At 41.1% G+C, this 21,362-nt stretch overlaps 1 protein-coding gene across 6 annotated transcripts in view; it reads right to left on the bottom strand.

Annotated features, from left to right (window-relative positions):
• Window positions 1–21,362, bottom strand: part of SFMBT2 (Scm like with four mbt domains 2) — a 222,993-nt gene that overhangs the window by 57,505 nt on the left and 144,126 nt on the right. For all 6 annotated transcript variants that reach the window (XM_059912123.1, XM_059912115.1, XM_059912134.1 and 3 more), the window contains 2 exons: window positions 19,834–19,981; window positions 4,305–4,387 (listed from right to left, as the gene is read on the bottom strand). In XM_059912123.1, the coding sequence (XP_059768106.1) occupies window positions 4,305–4,387; window positions 19,834–19,981 (231 nt within the window). The remainder of the gene's footprint in view (window positions 1–4,304; window positions 4,388–19,833; window positions 19,982–21,362) is intronic.

Below are 21,362 nucleotides of genomic sequence, written 5' to 3'. Positions count from 1 at the left end.
CTGGTAAATTTGGAGTCATTGTTTCTTCATCTATTTTTTTCTTCCACAGTCTCTGTGGCCACATCTTCTGAGTCACCAAGTACACATGACACGGTTGCTCAGATCCCCGGGATTCTATTCATCTTTCCCTCCCTTCCTTCCAATCATTTTTTTCCTCTCTGTTCTTCAGATAGGATAATTTCTATTTTCAAGGTCATGAACTCTTTGCTCTGTCATCTCTATTCTGCTATTAAGCCCTTCCAATGAATTTGCTTATCTTGGATACTGTATTTTTTAGTTCTAAAATTTCTCTTTTTTATGCTCTCTACTTCTGTTCTGGCACCTCCTATCTTTTTATTCATTACAAGAATATTTTCCTTTACATCAATGGTTCGAAACTTTAGAGTGTATCAGCATTATCTAGAGAGCTTTTTAAACACACAGCCTGCTAAGTCTCACCCCAAAGTTTGTGATTCAGTTGATCTGAGGTGAGGTCAGCAAACCTGTATTTCCAACAAGTTCCCAGGAGATGCTGAAGCTGCTGGTGCAAAGACTACACTTTGAGAACCACTGCTTTACACCACGGAGCTTAGCTGTAATAGGGGCTTTAAAATACTTGTCTGCTAATTTCAACATCTGGGTCATGTTGGATTTGGTCTGTGTTGATTTATCTTTTCTACTGAGAGTGAGTCTGATTTTCCTATTTCTTCATGCATTGAGCAACTCTGGACTGAAACCTGGATGTTTTAAATATATATCACAGAGACTCTGGATTGTGTTATATTCCTCCCAAGAGTGTTGATTTTTCTGTTTTAGCAAGCAATTAACTTGGCTGGACTCAAACTACACACTCTGTCTCTTGAGAAGCAGCTCAAATCTCAGTTCAGTTCTTTCATCCTTAGCAAGGCTTCTTGGAGTTTTCCTGGCACATACATGGTTCAGGGATCGGTTAAAGATTTAGGCAGAGTTTATACACTGGATTTGTGGTCTCCCCTCCTGCCTCTCCCCTGTCTGAGTCTTCCCTCACTTTCCAGTAGCTGTGGTTGCCCAAATTCTGTTATCTGGTTCATCAGGCCAGAAAGACCTTGAATTTTATATCACTGTTTTCATTATTCCCTATGTTGTCAACTGTGGCTGATCTTAAGCCAAAAGTCTGTAAAAAATGGGTGACCACTCCTGCTACTACTTTCTTCCAAGCATCTGTTCCCCTCTAGAATCCTTCTGCTTTTGTTCATTTTCCATGTCTCTCAGGTACTAGTTTTGGTATTCTGCCCAGAATTTATAGCTGTTATCTGCAGGGGGATCAATTCAGTATGAGCTTACTCAGCCAATACTAGAAGCAAAACTCCCTCCTAACACTTTAAAAATAAATATGAAACTTTCCAAAATTACCCACTACTATAAATTTTTTAATCAGACATTGCAATACTATATAAATGTATCTACTTTGAAATACATAAACTGAGATAAACAGGTTCCTGTAAGTAAGAGAGATTACATCTTTATACGACTCATGGAAAGAAACCAAGGTAATTCACATTTCCATGTCTTTTTATAGAAGTTAAGTTGAAAATGCAATTATATTTTTATGTTACCAGAACAAAATTATCCAATGTATGTTGAGAAACCAACATGCTCCTTTCCTTTATGTTTCTTCAGAAATCGAAATCAAAGGAATTCTAGGTTGGCTGTTTTTCTGCAAGTCCTCTGGCCTCATTCATGCATATTGGGTATTGAGTTTCTTGTTGATGACATGACTCGATACACTGCCTGAAAAGCCTCTAAGTAAGTTAAAATGCATATTTTTTTTTTTTAATTTTATTTATTTATTTATTTATTTATTTATGGCTGTGTTGGGTCTTCGTTTCTGTGTGAGAGCTTTCTCTAGTTGCGGCAAGTGGGGGCCACTCTTCATCGCGGTGCGCGGGCCTCTCACTATCATGGCCTCTCCCGTTGCGGAGCACAGGCTCCAGACGCGCAGGCTCAGCAATTGTGGCTCACGGGCTTAGTCGCTCCGCGGCATGTGGGATCTTCCCAGACCAGGGCTCGAACCCGTGTCCCCTGCATTGGCAGGCAGATTCTCAACCACTGCGCCACCAGGGAAGCCCCTAAAATGCATTTTATCCTACTTAATGAGGGAAAGCTACAACCATGTAACCTATTTTCATTTCAACTCACTGCCCGAGGATAATTTATAAAGGATCAATAGCAAAACTGTTACCTTTGCGTTTATTTTACTAAGCATTTGCCTGTGTCAGTCCACCTCAGAACAGCCTCGGATTGTTAAACATCCCCAGGGAAACGTCTTCCACGCATCCACTTCCACACTACCCCTCCTCTGGTACACACGAGATGTGTGATTAAAAAATGAATTCCTGATAAGCATTCCATTAAAGAGCACTTGTAGCCTGTTAACATCATCCAGCAAAGTACCGGTAATGCAATGCACGTGCCACCAGGCAGATAACAATCCTGTCGATTAAATAAACGGACAGCAAGAAACAAAGGGGGGCATCTTTGGAACAAGTGCATTCCTAACGAATACGCCAGCATTATCATTAATACAGATTTCATCTTGGTAGCTGAATCGTGAAAGCTCAGAGGCCACCTGGGGATACGGCTCCTGGCTCCACTATAAAGATCCATTTGGACAACGGCTGGCTGATGGGAGCAGAGGACAGATAAAAAGACACCTTGGGGGAACCACATTGTCACAGAAGAAATAACTCCCTAAATCCAGAACAAGGAAGGGGGAGATGTGAGGAGTTTCTTCCCAAGGCTAAACAGTTAGGGAAGGCCGATCTCCCGTCTGGAAGAAAGCACAACCTCAAAGGGGTTTGAGGATGCAATGAAGAGTTTCCACAATCGCAAATAAAAGGCAATGAGGCCAGCAGATTCCGTGACAAGTGATGTCAACGCGGTTCGAAGTGTAGTAAGACTCCACTGGACTTAATATGCCTTAAGAGCTAACCAGCTGCCGTTCCCATGGTGGCAGGTCGCACAGCTGTCTCCACACCACCTCACACCCTTCATACAGCTCTTTCAACGCTTCAGAAAAGCTACCTTTGTGAAAGGCAATGTCATCCAGTAGAAGTTCATTCAATCATGTAAGGAGCCCTGATTTCCAACCCTGCCACTGACGTGTTTCCGTATTTATGAGCACAAGCTGACCTCGTCATCAACCTACTTAATTCTCCAAAATCTGATTATGATTTACGCTCAGTGTTGAGCTTCTCTCTATTAAGCCAGCTCTTCCCATCAGGAAGCGTTGCCAACTGAATCCCTGGAGTAAAAATTATCGGTGGGGCAGCAATGAATCAGCAGCTCTAGGCGCACGTGCCCAGAAAACAATTCTTTGGTGTGGGAGCACATTGCACTGTAGTATCTGGAGTCTCCAACCGGAGGACTGCATCTTTTTTCTTAGCATAAAAAATTAACTCTCGGGCTTCCCTGGTGGCGCAGTGGTTGAGAGTCTGCCTGCCAATGCAGGGGACACGGGTTCGAGCCCTGGTCTGGGAAGATCCCACATGCCGCGGAGCAACTGGGCCCGTGAGCCACGATTACTGAGCCTGCGCGTCTGGAGCCTGTGCTCCGCAACGGGAAGGGCCGCGATAGTGAAAGGCCCGCGCACCGCAATGAAGAGTGGCCCCCGCTTGCCACAACTAGAGAAAGCCCTCGCACAGAAACGAAGACCCAACACAGCAAAAAATAAATAAATAAATAAATTTAAAAAATTAACTCTCATAACTAAGTGCATGTTAAACATACGAGGCTATACATCTCTGCCTCACTCTCAAAACGAAGATGTTAATTCACATCCCTTTTTAGTTCCTACGGTTGATAAAGTTTACATGAATAATTTGTAAACTATTTTATACAACAAACTCCTATAAATAAGCAAGTACACACATGTTTGAACACACACACACACACACACACACACGGAGTTATTTTATCTGTCTCTGTGCCGATAAGCTGTATTTGAAGAAGGAGGTGGCTTAAAGTAAGCACAGCAGAAAACTGTTGGGTTAGTATCTTATTACTTTAATCCAATAAAAAATTGAGGAACATATTTTAAGAATATACCTCAGGAGCAGAGAATCGCCCATTCAATGAACTTATCAATATCACACTCCAGAGCAAGTGCACAGCTAATGGTGGCCCTGCTGGCTGTCTGTCCACCAAACTCTGTCCTCCCCCTGCCAGTGTACAGGCTCACAGTGGGGGAACAGCCCAGCCAGGGCACACTGCCTAGTCTCACTCATGGCGTGGTGCCATGACACAACATTTATGAGAAAAGGCGTAGCAAGAACCGGGCTCCTTACGTTTCTGAAGCAGAAGGGAGGCGCTTCTTCTGTCCCATGCTGCTTGTGATAATCTGCCCAGTCGAAGTCCTGGCCAGAGTAACCTGTGCGTGAGAAAATGCAGATAAAACGCATTAACCAAGCCGCATCTCAGACCAGTGAACAGCGCCAGGGTGTGTCAGAAATTTAAAGTAATAAGGGCAGCAAGTATAGGCCCCCTCCCCAAAAGGTGAAGCCCTTTCTCATGTGTGACAACATACTGGATTTTATGAGGGTTCAATGAAATATTGTAGACAGTGTAAAATACTAAATATAGGTAGGGTGTACCATCATTATCATAATTCGGTGCTTGAAACCAGGTGAAGAAGGGGGGAATTTACCCCCGTCAGTGCATGCCGGGGCATAGACTTGCTCCGGGGGAGAACAGATGAGACAGAGCATCCCACAGAGCACACCTGCACAAGGCATTTGGCAGAAATACACAACAACACGTGCCTTCATATCAATTCTGAGTTCACGTGAACTTACTTCTTGACATCTTCGTGGAAACCGTGAGATTTTATTGGAAAACAACACTAGAGGAGAATACTTTTTAAAGAGTAACAGAAGGTAAGACAAATGGCAAAAAAGGAGTTGAGATTCTAGTGGGAAATCCTCCAAAGATATGGAAGTCAGGGAGGAATAAACCTTGCCTTAGAATTGAATCACGGCGGAGGATGGAAAATGAGAACTGGGGAAGGTGGGCCTCTCTGGATGAAGTTTTGGGGGCACATTTGAGATATTGGGAGAGTTTGAGAACCAACTATTCATATGTACTAACTTCAACGTGGTTTTTTTCTTTCTTTCTTTATTCATTTCATTTGGGGGTGGGGGAAGAGGTACATAATTATACAATATATATCGATCTATCGTGACCGCCAAGACAAGATATGGGAGAAGTTTAAAACATAAAACAAGAAAGGAGTTGAGTGTATGGCTGAACCTAGGTAGGAAAATACCTCTTAATGTGTCATTTGCATTTCCTGTGAACAAAGGAAGGGAATGGAACCAAAAAATACGGTACCAATCAGGATTACCTGAAACTGTGCAAAATGTCCCTATAATCATCACTTACAGTTCTCTCTTCACTGGTTTAAGTATATGTAAAATAAATCTATAAGGGATTTCTTAAGGATATTTTTAAGCCAAGCCTCTGATTTCTTTGCCCTGTATCATCATAGATGCTACACCTGCAAATTCACTTAACATGGGGAATTCTGTTACTAAATCCACACTTGCAGAAAGCCTATAGAAATTCCATATTGAAGAAATTCAAGATACTGTTTGCTTCCTACCTCCACTTGTACAAAATAGTATCCTTTTCATTAAGTAAGCTCAATTTACTCAATTCTTTAAAAGATGGGGGTGGAGGTTAACCAAGAAGGCAGTTGTCTTCCTGGCCCAGGGACTGACCCTCCCTCCCTTGCACCTCCCCCCTCCCTTGCCAACCATCAGTGACAGAGCACACCCCCCCAACTTGCTCCTGAGACGTCCCTGTAAAGAGTGAAAGCTCCTCACTACTTTCCAATGAGGAGATAAGACGTCTCAGAGTCCTGAGATGCTGTGTAATCTTTCTAGCTGGCTTTGAAGAGGTCCTGCACATTCTTCCACATTCCCTTCCCCCCAGACCTCTGTCCAGAGCTGTCCCTCCAGCCAGAGGGCTCTGGCACCAGAGGTTTCTGGAAGCAACCAAACCAACTTTCTCCTGAACATTTGCAAACAAAGCAAAATGTGTCTTAAACAAGGCACTGCGAGTTTCTTTACAATTAATGTCATCGTCCACTTCTCTGTAACTGTTTTGGAGCAAATCCTCGCGTTAATATATAAGAACAGAAGAATTCACCGAAAGACACCTCAAACTGGTGAGAAGTCACCTCACTGTATGAAAAGTACTGGACCCGAAAGGAGAACTAGGTGAAGGACCCAGTTCTACCAGGACTTGGATGAACCAAGGTCTAAATAAATTAAGTCTTCTGTCCCTGGCTTTCCCTATCTACTAATCCGCAAAAGAAAAGAAAAGAGCTTCAAACTCTCCTCAAGCTGCTGCATTTCATGATTCAGAGCCACTATTACTAATTACTATCGCTACTTAGGATTATTTCCCTTCCCTCTGCGGTTAATTCCCTTCTCTTCTCCTAGGGGAAAAGCGTGACAGGTTGGATGAAGAGAGGATATATAACAAGACATTCCCTAGAAGAGCTCTCAAGTGAACAGCTGGAAACAAGCTGAATCCTGCAACAGAAGGACCCTGGTTGTTCAGGCCCACAGCTAACTGGCTTTGTTAAAGTCAAGACCCCGTTCTGTTACATATCTCTTCCCTGGACCTCTGCTACTTCCTGAGTTAGTTTGTGAGCAAAGGAAAATCTTATCAAGATCATGGGGGAAGAGGAGAAATAGGAAAAAACTCATACAAATGAACAGCAAACCTTTTTCTGAAATAACGTCAAATTTAGGTATTCTGTATAGTCAGTATCTGTTCAGATAAAACTTTCCAACTTAGGGGTCACCTCTACCTATACAGATAGACATTTAGCTGGATTTTCTATCACGTTCATAACCACCAACTTCCAATGGATTTTCAACCCACTCCATAAATGCCAGGCTCACGGTTTCTTGGACCTATATTCAATCTTTCTACATCCAGTCTCCAAGATTCTCTATGGGGAGCCACTTTTAATCTAATAATTTCAGGATATATCCAAGTCTTGCTGGGTACCTAAGCAACAAGCCATTATTCTGTCCCCAGAACTCTCTCCTTTCCTTGAATATTTGAACAGCTTCAACTTCTCCGCCTCCTCGTTCTCTTAGGGACCTTTATTCACTTCATCACTTAAAATTCTTCTCCTTCAGGCTGATAATGAGCTCGCTTTGTAAGGCATTTTTGTGACAGCTCAGAAAATAACTGTTACATAAAAACAAATTGCTGTGGCTCGTATAATAGAGACAACAGGGGTCAATTATGCTCATTAATCAACAAAGACAGAACAAGAAGTACTAAGGCTTAACCACAGCCAGGAAAGCATGTTTTAAACCCAGGAGGGAGGAAAACACCAGAGGGGAAAAGAAAATAAAAGGAAATTCAAAACCCCTTGGGCTATTAAAATTTGCAACAAGCTGCCATCAGACTGTTGAACTTCCAACACTAGGGTTATTTAAGTTTTAATTAGTGTTTATTCTGCATGAAGTTCCAACTATTACAGGTCCAAAAGGAAAAAGGTCAATGACCCATTTTTCCTTATGATACAAATTAATTGACATAAAACAGCTCCACTTGCAAACATTACTATTGGCAGTGCAAGTGGACAATTCTTCTGGAAAACAATTTGGCAGTAAAAACGTCCATGAACTTTGACACAGCAATTTCACTTCTGGAAATGTAACCCATAAACAACCCCCAAAACTGATAAAACGTGATACATTAAGATACAATGGCATTATTACTGATAATTCTGATTTTAAAAAGTCTTTATATCCAAAAGTAGAAAATAATGTGAAACTTAGCCAAGTCCATGGAAAGGCATGCAGGCATGAAAATTGCACCTAGTTTACTAAAAAAAATCATGAAAAAATGATTACTGTAAGTTTTAAAATATGCAAAAGAAAAGACCTGAGGAAATGTAAGAAAAACTTACAAGGAAATATCAAAATAATTATCTGTGTGGTGGGACTCCTGGATACCTTTTTCTTCTACCTCCTTGTATTTTCCAAGTTTTCACTAATGTTCATGAATTATTTCAATAATACAAAAATTTTGAAAGCGTAGCATCTTCACTCTATCTTACAAGATAATCAAAGCACCGGTCAACCAATCCAGGAATACAGCATGACGACCTCCCCTCAGCCAACCTCCTGCTTCTCCTTTGCTAACAGAATCCTGACTGTATCCAGTTCCTAGAGGAAGTTAGGTCTCTCCTCAGCACCAGGAAGTGAGTCCTGACAACCACCCTGAGGCAATCATGGCGGTCTCACGCCCCTTGCCAGTGACTTGGGATGGAGGGAAGGGCAGGGCTTTAAAAAAGATTTCTCTCTCTCAAAAAAAAAGAGACCACCAGAGTAAAAGGTCCTGTTCTGTGCTAGGTGGATATGAAAAAAAAGTACAATCTTAATAAAAAATAAAAATAGCAGAAGAATATCATGTTTGACATCTACCTGAATGACAAAATGAAAAACAATGATACAAATCCACCACTGTAAAGGCTGTCTAAAATAATTACATAGAAATACAAAGTTACATATTCAAGGAAACAGAAATCTGAAAGAATATACACCAAAAGTTATTTTTTCAGGATAGGAAACTTTTCTACTTTTTATCAGAATTTTAAAGAATGCATGCATATTAAATCTGCAGTTTAAATAAAGTGTTTAGAAATATACCCTGAAGTCCTATAAAGCGGCAACACTTTCTAAAGCAAGGAAATGCATCCATTTCATAACAATTCACTCTAAGTCTCCAGCTTGCTGGACTCTGCTTAGTTGCTGGTAAGACGAGGATGAAAGAGTGACAGACACACGGCATGGTAAGAGTGACACAGTGGGTAAAAGCAAGGATGGAGGGAGACGTGGAGAATGAGGAAAGAAAGCCCTGAAGAAAGCCACCCCTCATGATGGAAGATCACGGAGATCTTCCGCAACTCAGAGAACGTCCACATCCTTGAGGTGCTGGAGCACCTGGGGTTCATAGGAAGCTTCTTCAGCTTCTAGTTCAACGTCTCTTTGAAAGGAAGTATATGACACAATCGTCTTCAAAGATCAGCAAATAGCAGGACTGAGATACAGGAATGAGACACAACACGACAGAAACCACGTTATAATCAGAGCAGGTTCTTAACCCTTTCTCAGAAAATCTCATGACTCGTGAGAGCAGCCCTACTGGGCACTTTTCCAGGGCACTGCTCTCCTTACTGAATGGTGATCTCTCTCCCAAGCCCGAGGCCTTCACTGAGTCCCTCGAACACTTACTCAGGCTTAGCCCATGACAGCATCTCCTTGAGTGAGCCTCACAGCCACCCTGAGTGAGAAGTAGGATGGAGGCGCCCACTGCACAGGTGAGGCAGCAGGATCACACAGTCCTCAGGTGCAGGGGTGCTAGGTCTATTCCTGAGCAAGTGTTCTCAACAACCTCGTCATTGGTTTCATGAGTTTGCTTATAGGGAGCAAGATAAAAACCCTAGTAATTGGTTAAAGCATTTCCTTCTGTCCATGTCATTTTTTAAAGAGCTACCCCACCCCTTTGGAATCCACCAGCACCCTCCACATTCTCAGTTGATGTTCATTTTCAAGACCTCCCTGATGGAGATCTTGAAAATTTACACATTCATTTTCTAATCGAACTATTCTGTTTTTACATTCATGGAACAGTGCAGAAAAAAAAGAGAAACAAGGAAAGACAGGGGAGGGAAACAAATAAGTCAAGCAAGTATAAACACCAGCCATTCCAACTTCCTCATCTTTTAGAATAAAAATAAATGTTGAGAAGTATTTAATGCACGTATGGTCACAGCGTGACATGTACATTCCTCCATCTGAGGGCAGGCTCAAAATGTTATTCTGAATCATAAACAGTATTAGGAGATGTAGATATGTCTCCAGAATGGAATCTAACATCATAAAGGCCAACTGTCAATGGCAAAACCACCTTAAGGGTCCTGAAGAACGAAGTAAATTCAGGGATAAGTGAACAAGAGGGAGGCTTAGTTTTCAACAATCAGAAATGTTTCCAGATATTAAAAAAAAACACCCAGAGTTTTAGTCCCCCAAATATTCAATCCAAAGTGCTTTTTGCTCGAGAATGAATCACAAAGCCAGAAATGAGAACATACATCCAAGTCCAGTAACAAGGTGGGCTGATCAACAGTCCCCTCTTAGATGCCAGATGAAATATAATAATAAAAAGCTACTTACAAAAGCCCAGGGATGGAAGACAACCCTGCACTCAAGGAAGGTAAGCAGCAGGAGCTGAGATTATTATAACGCCTGGACTCAGTCAACAAAAAAGGAACCAGACAATCTTAGCGCCATCCCTGGAGGGAGAAGCAGCGGAGCAGACATGGTTGCCACCTGCCCAGGGTTCTGTTTAGGGGGAGAAAGAGAGGAACCACCTGCTCATCCAAGGCAGTGGCACACACGGCTGTAAGGTCCAACTTTACAATTCTGTATGGTACAGGCTGAGAAATTAATGTAAGATTCACCCGTTAGTTCCTTAAATAATCAGGGACACCTACGTGTACCAGGCATTGTTTTACGTGCTGGGGAAAGGAAAGTGAATAAAAATATTTGTAAAACCCTCACTTTCTAGTAGGAAGATAAAGTGATAAATACTCTCGGACTTGCAAAAACCCTAAAACACTGGCCAGACACTAACGCAAAAGCAGACCGAAGAAACGAATCTTTCAGTCTAAAGATTTTGGAACTCCCACAGAAATAACAATCATCACTGAAAATTAGCTCACAATGAAAAATCACAAACCACGTAAGGAAACAAATGACCGTGAGAGTCAGACAAAACGGACTTTAGAGCAAAACGCTTCACTAGGGATAAAGCGGGTCATCACCAGGAAGTTCTAACCATCCTCACCCTGAATGCCCTAACACAGCTTCAGACACATACACACACACACACACACACACACACACACATACGTGAAGCTGACAAACCCTCAATCTCAGAATATTTTAATGAACCTTTTAGAAAATTATAGAACAAAAATATAGTGAGAACATATAATATTTGAACAATTCAATGAAAGTTTGACCTAACAGAATGATCTGACATGAAATTTGGAAACACAGCTAAAACAGACATTTCTATACATATAGATACATGACCAAAACTGTCTCAAGCAGAAGTGGTAGCCATGACTAAATATATAACCATTGAAGGAAATAAATTCATACTCCATAAAATACAAGCTAAAGGAGAACCAGCTCCAGACGGTTTTACAAGCTACTTTCACCAAACCTTCAAGAATCAGCTAAACCTTATCTTCTACAAACTGTTCCTGAGACACACTGCTCAGGAAGGTTACTAGATATGAAATAAATACAAAAAAATCAGTGGTATTCTATTAGATTGTTTACAGCCAATAAAAAAGAATAAATTCTAAAAAAATGTAAAAATCTAATTCATAACAGCAAGCTGAAGGACAATGTACCCAGGAAAAAATTCTAGCAAAAAATTCTAGAAAAAGATTTCAAGTTATAGAAAGATAATAAAATAAAATGCCAATTTTCTAAATTAATCTATAAATGCAATGCCAATTAAAATCCAGTGGGGTTCTTCATGGAGCCTTTTAAGTTGACTCTAAAATTCACGTGCAAGAATAACCTGCCAAAAATAACTAGTCAATTTTGAAAAGGAAGAAAGCAGAGGCATTCACCTGATATCAAGACATATTATAAAGTAAAATCAATTTTAAAAACTGAGGTATTTGTACAGGGATGGACAAACAGACCAATGAAGCAGAATAACTAAGAATAGGATACGGTTCACAACCATAAAGGAACATGCTATACGCCAGTGGTGGCATTACCAGTCAGAGGGGAAACAGAAGATTATTCAATAAATGATGCTGAGACAACTAGCGAATTTGAAAATCCAATTCAATTCAAGCAAAAAAAAAAAAAAACAGGGCTTCCCTGGTGGCGCAGTGGTTAGGAATCCGCCTGCCAATGCAGGGAACACAGGTTCGTGCCCCGGTCCGGGAGGATCCCACAGGCTGCAGAGCGGCTAGGCCCGTGAGCCACAACTACTGAGCCTGCGCGTCTGGAGCCTGTGCTCCGCATCGGGAGAGGCCGCGACAGTGAGAGGCCCGCGCACCGCGATGAAGAGTGGCCCCCGCTTGCCACAACTGGAGAGGGCCCTCGCACACAAACGAAGACCCAACACAGCCAAAAATAAATAAATAAATAAATTTAAAAAAAAAAAAAAAAACAAGTAAGCAAAACTTTTTTCTCTCCTCATGCCATGCAAAACTTAATTCCAAGTAGGTTAAAGAGCCATATATGGAAATATGGAAACCAAACTGCAAGACTTAAAAAAAATACATAGAAGAACATCAGTAGGAAAGATTTCTAATGATTTTTAAACAAATCAGAACAGAAAAGATGGATATCTGACTACATTATAATTTAATACTTTAATATAATATAAAACACCATTTAAAGGTGAAGAAACTGGCCACAGACTACTGAAACACATTGCTGAGAAAGAATTCATATTAGCCTATATAAAGACTTCCATCATCAAAAGAAAAAAGGGCAAAAATATAATTGACAATTCAAAAGGAACACAAGTTGCCAACAAGCAGATGATGAAATGTGCAGCTGCACTAGTCAGTGATCAGGAACACGCCACTCACACAAGGAGCCCATTTCCCCGCCATCAGAATGGCAACGTTCAAGCTTAAGAATGATCACCTAACAGGGTGGACAGTGTAAACTGGGAACTCTCAGATGCTACTGGTGGAAACGTAAACTTGTACAGCACAGGAGAGCATGGGGTAACATCCGGGGAATTCCAGCAACTCCAGGTAGGTATAGCCCCAGAGGATCTCTCACACTTGGGTACATGTGCAAAGATCTACATTTGTAGATCTGCAACAGGGAAAACTGGAAATAGCTTAAATGTCTATCAATGGGAAATGGTTTCAAAAATTATAGTATATTCAAAAAGCAGCTAAAATGAATAAACAATCTACACACAGCAATGTGGAAAAAATCTGCAAAACGCTAATGAATAAAAAAGTTACGGGCTTCCCTGGTGGCGCAGTGGCTGAGAATCCGCCTGCCAATGCAGGGGACATGGGTTCGAGCCCTGGTCTGGGAAGATCCCACATGCCGTGGAGCAACTGGGCCCGTGAGCCACAACTACTGAGCCTGCGTGTCTGGAGCCTGTGCTCCGCAACAAGAGAGGCCGCGATAGCGAGAGGCCCATGCACCGCGATGAAGAGTGGCCCCCGCTTGCCGCAACTAGAGAAAGCCCTCGCACGGAAATGAAGACCCAACACAGCCAAAAAATAAATCAATTAATTAATTAATTAAAAAAAAATTCAGGGCCTGGGGTCCTCTGTCCCCCCCCCAAAAAAAAAGTTACATAAAGATACACAGGATACACAGAGCATGATGCTGTTTACGTACATATCAAAACAAGACCTACTGTAAAGCGACTGTAATAAAAAACAAGGAGAGACTGCTGCAGAAGCCAAGGAGTCATGCAGTAAAAGCATAAAATCCTTAGGAAGGTGGTCGTCTTGCGGAGGCGGGTGGAGAGGGTTCCAGGAGAGAGGAAGGGAGGGGAATAGAGTGGGGACGGGACTTCAATTCAATTCATTCAATGCTCAACAAACAACGACCGAGAACCGCACACTCTCCTAGCTGCTGGGCTGGAGCAGAGAACAAGACAGAAATGCCTGCCCTCCTCATCTTTCATTTTAGTGGAAAGACAGATGAAAAGAAAAGAAGTAAAATATGTATTACTTGTTATCTTCCATGATAAAAGGTTCTATGGAGAAAAGCCATGCAGGAAGGAGATACAAATGTTGGGGGTGGCGATTTGCTGAATAAACAAGGCAGCCAAGAGAGACGACACCAATTAGGGGACACCTGGGTCAAGACTGAAGAAGCGGGAGGAGTGACCCAAGCAGAGGCAACAGCCAGTGCCAATGTCCTAAGGGGGCGACGTGCTCCATGTTCCAGGAAGGACAAGGAGGCTGGTGTGAATGGGAGGACTGGGGGACGTCTTAAGACAGGAGGCCAGACCGGGTAGGCACTGAAGGCTGTTGTCATGACCTGGACCCTGACTTAGCCTCTGAGCCGGGTGGGATGGCCCTGGGAAGGCTAAGCAGAGGAGGGGCGTGTGTGCTTTAGGTTTTAACACCATCAGTCTGACTGCTGTGTTGAGAGTAGGCTGAGAAAACTGGAAGTCACTGGCGTAACCAGGGAGAGACACGATGGTGACCTGGACCAGCGTGGTCTTGATGACACCTGGTCAGATCCTGAGAGTATGGTCTGGATTCGCTGACGGATTACATAGGGGGTAAGAAATAGAAGAGTCAAGGTTGACCCGGTCTTCAATTATATCTATGATGCTCTGTTTCATTTTTTAAAACTCTGAATCAAAAACAGCAAAATGGTAGCATCTGCTCAACTGAGGCGGGACATCCATGATATGTTTATTATTTTCTGTCCCCATTGGTATGTCTGAAATAGGAGATGACAGAAAGGATTAGGTCACATGAGTCAGTGTCTGAGGAAAAGAGAATACCCATTAGGGTTCACCAATGTGGGTCCTGATGATCATTAAGAAAACACCTTTACTTCTTAAATTGTGTGAAGTTTGTGTGTCTATTAAGATGGCCAAAGAGCAGAGACGAAGTGCAAAAATAAGTGACTTACTTTAGCTTTTGCTCACACATTTTACAACAGAAATGGATAGGCTTCACTTGTCTACAAAGATGCCCCTGCTGATTCTGTGACTAATCTTGGGTGTTACATGCCAAGGAGATTAAGGAAATGATTTAAAAATAGCAAGTCATGGTTGGTAACCTATATGCATTTTTGCCTGCTTGATTTATTTACTTGTTTGACCCCGGTTCAGAGCGCCTATAATATTGAATTGTTGTTTGTTGGGTTTCAGCGAATGGGATAAAATCTCCAAGATTCTGTCCTTTGCTTACCAAGAAAGCACATGCTCAAAGACAACACTAAAACATTTCGATCCATTCTAGCTTAGACTATTTGTATATAAAGTTTGGGGATAGATTTTTTTAATAGGAAAGGAGTCAAAATAATGTGAGTAGGGATGTATGTTGCCTGCACATCTCCTCTACCACCCAGGTGTCTTGTTTCATCAGCTGCTTCCCACTGGGGAATGAGTGGGTTATTCTCTTTTGGGGATCAGGCAACACATTGTAACTATAAGCAGAAATCTAAACAATGTAATACTTTTGTGGGAAACATACCTACAAGAAAACATCTAAACTCACTTCTCAACATGTGTAATAAATCCTACACACTCTCAAAATTCAAGTGAAAAACAACAAACTTTTAAAAAAAGCATATACTTTCATACATTAATAAAGCAAAGAATGGTGTTGGAAAACACCCCACAGCATGATTCCCAGACCAGGTATTGAGACGTAAGACACGTAACAAGTTACTTCAAAAAGAAACCATAAAATCATCACTACCGAAATCACCAGCATCTCTCAATTTTAATTCACTTTAATTACAAAAATAAATATACTTTACTACATATATGGTACATATAAATATACAGTCTCCCCAAATGGTAAGGGAGCTCAGTAATTAAAGCTGTGGCTTTGTTATAATGGCAAACACTTGGAATATTATTCTATAGAATTGAAATTCTCCAAATGCTTTGACACATAGATCATTCCAGTCATGGGTAAGTCATGGTCCATTGACATCCCTCAGTCCTGCGTAAGGCCACCAAAAAGCCCCCAAATTACTGAGAAGGATGGCTTTTACGAAGGTACCAGTGAGAGAAAACAGCAATAAAGGGTGGATCTGGTTATATAGAAAAAGCATTCAATTTGGGATCTTAAGACTGGGGTTTTAAGCCAAGTTCAGCCCCAAGACTTAAAAGATCATTTAACACAACTGAGCTTCAATTTCCCCACATATATAATGATTGGAGCTGATGAGATAATCTTTAAGATCCCTTTAGTTATAAAAACCCTCTACTTGTAATATCATATGTTTCCTTTTGAATAGATAATACATTCACACTCAGATCAAAAAGAAAAAAAAAAGATTTAAAAAGTATTCTGTGAAAAGTCTCATAATACATTCACACTTAGATCAAAAAGAAAGAAAAAAGATGTTAAACGTATTCTGTGAAGAGTCTCATTCCCATCTGCCCTGGTCGCCACCTCCATACCCCACATAGAAGTCATCATTTTCATTAGTTTCTTTCTTTTTTTGAATTTTTGAATTTTATTTTATTTATTTTTTTATCCAGCAGGTTCTTATTAGTTATCCATTTTATACACATTAGTGTACACATGTCAATCCCAATGTCCCAGTTCATCACACCACCACCACCCACCCCCCGCCACTTTACCCCCCTTGGTGTCCATACGTTTGTCCCCTACATCTGTGTCTCTTAGTTTCTTATGCAACCTTCCAGAGTTTCTTTACAGGAATATGTGCAAACATAAATATATATCCTCATTAACCTCTTTCCCAACAAAAAAGACATCATACTATAACTCACTCATCTGTCACTCACAGTACATCTTGGAGAGCTTCCCATGTCAGTATGTAGAGATTATCCTCATTCTTTTTAACAACTGCATAGTTTTCATTATATAAACATCCAAAATCACTTAAACAATCCCATACAGACAGGCATTTGGATTTTCCCCAGTCTTTTGCCATTATACATCATGCTGCAGAAAAAAACAAACTTTTATGCATATTACCTGTAAATTTTAAGTTTAAGAGAAATTTCCAGAAGTCGAACTGCTAAGGCAACGGAGAAATGCACCTACAATTTTGGTTAAATTTGCCAAACTGCCTTCCATATGGTTTGTACCTACCTGCGTTTTGCCAGCAAATCTGAGAATCCTGTTCCTCCACACTCCCATCAAAACAGAGCCGCTTCTTTCTTTCTCTTTTGGATTTCTTCCTCATCTGAGAAATCCATACCATCTCAGTATGATTTTTAATGGGCATTTCTCTTATTATGATGAGTTTACGTAAGAGTCGTGATTCTATTACTGTGAAGTATCTGCTCATATTCATAAACCTTTTTCTGTAAATTGTCGCTCTTCTTCTCACTGGTTTATAAATAAAAGCTCTACTATTTCAAGACAACAATCCCACAGCCAAAAGACAACCTCTACAGATTACTGGTGGATCACAATTCCTGAATGCTTCAAGGGTCTAAAAATGGTTACCACTGAGATTTTCTTACTGGAAGGTACTAATCACCATTACTCAATATTTTACAAATAATATATAATATCCATAAAGAAACTTTCCTCTTAGAAAAGGTATGCTTCACTTTCAAAAGGGGAAGGAATAGTTTGGAAGATGACATGAAGACAATTTCATTTCACCAAATATCACAAATACTTGGGTGACAGAGAAGAAGCAATAATTACAGCTAAACAGTAGGTATAAAAAGCTTAAGACATAAAAATATTTAATATCATAAATATATTTGTACCGCCATTTCACTGCACACTTAAGAGTTCAATTACATTAATACAAAACAATTTTCTTAATATCATGAAATGCCATTATGCAAAAAAGCACACCCATTTTCCGAGTTAAGGTCCAAGCTATGTGAACAATCTCGTCTGAAACATATTTAAAATTCTAAAGACCCCGGTAAATGTTAAACCTCTGCCATCCATGAATCCAAAATGCATATATAAATGTTTTTCCTATTTTTTTAACTATGTGAGGAGATACCCAACTCATTTTTAAAAAATTCTTAAATAGATCCTATTTTACTAGGAACTAACTAGGAATTTGCAAAGTCCAACCAAGCAACATTTTAAAGATTTTTTTTTAATATGGATCATTTCTAAAGTCTTAATTGAATTTGTTACAATAATGCTTCTGGGTTTTTTTTTGTTTTTTTTTTTTTTAACATCTTTATGGGAGTATAATTGCTTTACAATGGTCTGTTAGTTTCTGCTTTGTAACAGAAGTGAATCAGTTATACATCTACATATGTCCCCATATCTCTTCCCTCTTGCATCTCCCTCCCTCCCACCCTCCCTATCCCACCCCTCTAGGTGGTCACAAAGCACCAAGCTGATCTCCCTGTGCCATGAGGCTGCTTCCCACTAGCTATCTATTTTACGTTTGGTAGTGTATATATGTCCATGCCACTCTCTCACTTTGTCCCAGCTTTTTTTATGTTTTGGTGTTTTGACTGCAAGGAATGTGGGATCTTAGCTCCCTGACCAGAGATCAAACACGCACCCCCTGCATTGGAAGGCGAACTCTTAACCACTGGACCACCAGGGAAGTCCCCCAAGCAGCATTTTAGATATCTAGAAAACATCTTTCTTCACTGACATGGGACCCATCCACACACATGCTCTGATTAGAAGTTGGCCTGAGGGCTTTCAAACTCTAAAACTGACCAGCTGCTGAAACTTCACAGCAGGAAAAGACTTCTCTTCCCTACCACCAATAGATGTTTACAGCATAGAACTTGTACCATCATTTAAAAGATTATAAAAATATTTGGACGTGTATCATGTCTTTGATTCTGCAGAGTACCTGTGGAATATCAGGGGTGTCCTCATTTAACCGTCTTGAAAAACTGAAGCACACTGATTTGGATAGTCACCTCTAGGCACCCAAATGGACACAAACACTGAGGCCACATGAACTGGAGTCCTCACCACCCACTACTGAGCACAGAACCAGAAGCCTGACCTCCTGTCCTGCTACTTACTAAGCCTGGGGCCCTGGGCAGGTTACATAAACTCTCTGGAACTAAGTCTCCTCAGAGGGCAATCCTCATTTGGAAGATTCAGTGAGTTTGGCACTGAAAACAGTGGAATCAGTGTTCTGTAGAAGTTCACCACAGTATAATTAGACTGCATTCCATTACTGAAGAACTTTAATGGGAAGAAGCACCAGCTGCATGGAAATAATTCAAAAGAATCTCCTCCATAGGGATGAGGATGGAGCATAAGTTAGGATAAAAGCCCAGGGGAGGACAGTCACGCCATAGGTAAGTTAGGTGCAGCACAATTAAAGTACAAGTAATCCAATCTCTGGTGATCGGAAAAGGTTAGCACAAAACCCCTGCTTTGTTTGAGATTATCTGTTAAAATCTCCCCTGAAGTTTATTTTCCTACTCTCATTCTGCTTTTGTCTTCTATCATTCCCTTTCTTTTCCTTCCCATCTTCTCACCTTTCTCCTTGCTGCATCTTCCCTGGATAAACCTTAGACCTATAGTGACAACAAATCACGTTCCTAAAGTACAGCATGGTACTTACTGACATGTGGTTTATGGGTCTCAACTTAAAATGACTTTAATGCAACCTGGTTCCCAACTTAATTATTGTCATGTCTTATGGCATCAAAGTGTTGGAAATCTGAAAGCAACTGGGCTCTGGGGAAAATTCAACTTACTGGAAATAAAAATGTAAAGAAATGCTTCATTGGTATGTTGTTGTCTTTTTTAAAGCCACTTCTCTTCCACGTTCAAGTTTTTAACCCCGATCACTTAGCAATACTGTACCCTTTCTCAGCACACAGCAGCGACACAGCTGCCAATCATACAATAACAGACAGGGAACAATGGTTTATGGAGGAGCCCAGGGCCACAAACACCTCCACAGGGGAGGGAGCTGTACAGACTCCTATGTCAGGCTAACCATGAAACACACTATTTTCTCACTACATCTAAAATGTTCACAGCGTAAACTTCTCCAGATTAACAAAAGCATCACTTCAGTGACAATACAACGCCTTCCCGAATCACCCAAACCCTGTAAATTTTCACAGAATACAAACCTTTGGGAGGTGTGAGATTGACTCCGTTTTTAAGGCACCACTGTACTGGTAAAATCCCCAAAGAATCCGCATGGCACAGCATCGAGAGTTTACTAGGTTCTGGTCTGAGGTCATCAATAGTCACTTGAAAAAAACGATTGTTAAAAACCTGAAAGAAAAGACAGTAGAGCCTGGGGTTAATTCCTTGAGATTAACATATAAGACTCCTAAGAAATAGTAGCACAGCTTCCAAATGCAGTAAGTATATTTCATCCCAATGACCGCAGCACAGATTGGAATTTCAATGTATATTACGAAAGTGGTCCAGTTGCGAAAAAGTTAGTTGATCATTGTGGTCATATTAATGGAAAGTAAACAAACAACTAGAATATGTCGGAGACAGAGAAGGAAAAACATCAGCATGACTTTATAGAAGTAAACCAACAGCCAAAGCCAGAGGAAAAACAAGCTGGTGAGGTAAGACAGACAAACCCTAGCCAAGATGGGACCATCTCCACCATCTAGCTCAGAGATGTCTAGCCTCACCTTGCGTCCCATCCCTCCAACCCAAGAGGAAATCACTCACACCGGGCATGTCCTTACTCAATATTCTCACAAGTCTAAATAGCCCACTCCATTGTCCGTGTATTTTTCAAGATGTGTCCCCCAAGTCACTACTGGTGGAACGCGCCCCCCCCCCCCCCGGCCCCACCTCACTCCGTGTTCTGGCACAGCATCAGACGTGAACCTCTGAACCGAAAATTCTCATTCCCTCCTGTGGTCTGATACCACATCTATCTCTCCCAATAGACCTCAAGTCCTTTGAGGACAGCCTCCTGTTTGTTACTCATCAAGATATTCCCACAATGCATAGCAAACACTTTGTAAGTAGGAACTGGTTAAACACCTACTTGAGTATAAGGAAAAAAGTCAATGAGGGAAAGAAATAGAACAAGACATGCTGATGGAAAAAGCAGAGTGCAAAAATCAGGTGGACAGCCACACCGAAAAGCATGATGGATTTAAAGAATGTAGAATGTAAAACAGGCCAGAGGCAAAAAATCGCTTTCCCAACTCAACAGACATAAAGCAGTCTTTCTTAGGAAACTTAACCCTCTTACTAAGCTCTGATTCCGGGCTCCTTCATTTACAAAACACTTTGTGGAAGCAACGTGGTTCAAAGCTAAGCAGGAAGAGTGAACTCACTTCTGTTCTTCTTGATGTTAACTCCAGTAAGTCGTTAGAAATCTGCTGCCAGAGATTTGCTTTTGGAAACAGCCTTTAAGGAGCAAAGGATCAAGCTTTCCTTTCTCAGGGAGGCCGTTCCTGGTAGCCCGAATTAAAATCACATCTTCCTTCCTTCCACTCCAACACCCTAGAGGTCCCTTCCCTGATGCCCCTTTCTCCTTAGCATTTAACATACTTTATTTCCTTATTAATTTTATTTATTGTCTGTCTCCCCCCATCAAAATATAAGCTCTGTAAGAGCAGGGACTTTACGTTCCCAGCACCCAGAACAGTGCCTACAAATGCTCAGTAAATATTTGTTA

This window comes from Balaenoptera ricei, chromosome 2 (assembly GCF_028023285.1).
Source record: "Balaenoptera ricei isolate mBalRic1 chromosome 2, mBalRic1.hap2, whole genome shotgun sequence".
NCBI classification, from domain to species: Eukaryota; Metazoa; Chordata; class Mammalia; order Artiodactyla; family Balaenopteridae; genus Balaenoptera; species Balaenoptera ricei.
Note: the sequence above shows the minus strand (reverse complement) of the source record. Positions and strands in the feature narration are given on the sequence as shown.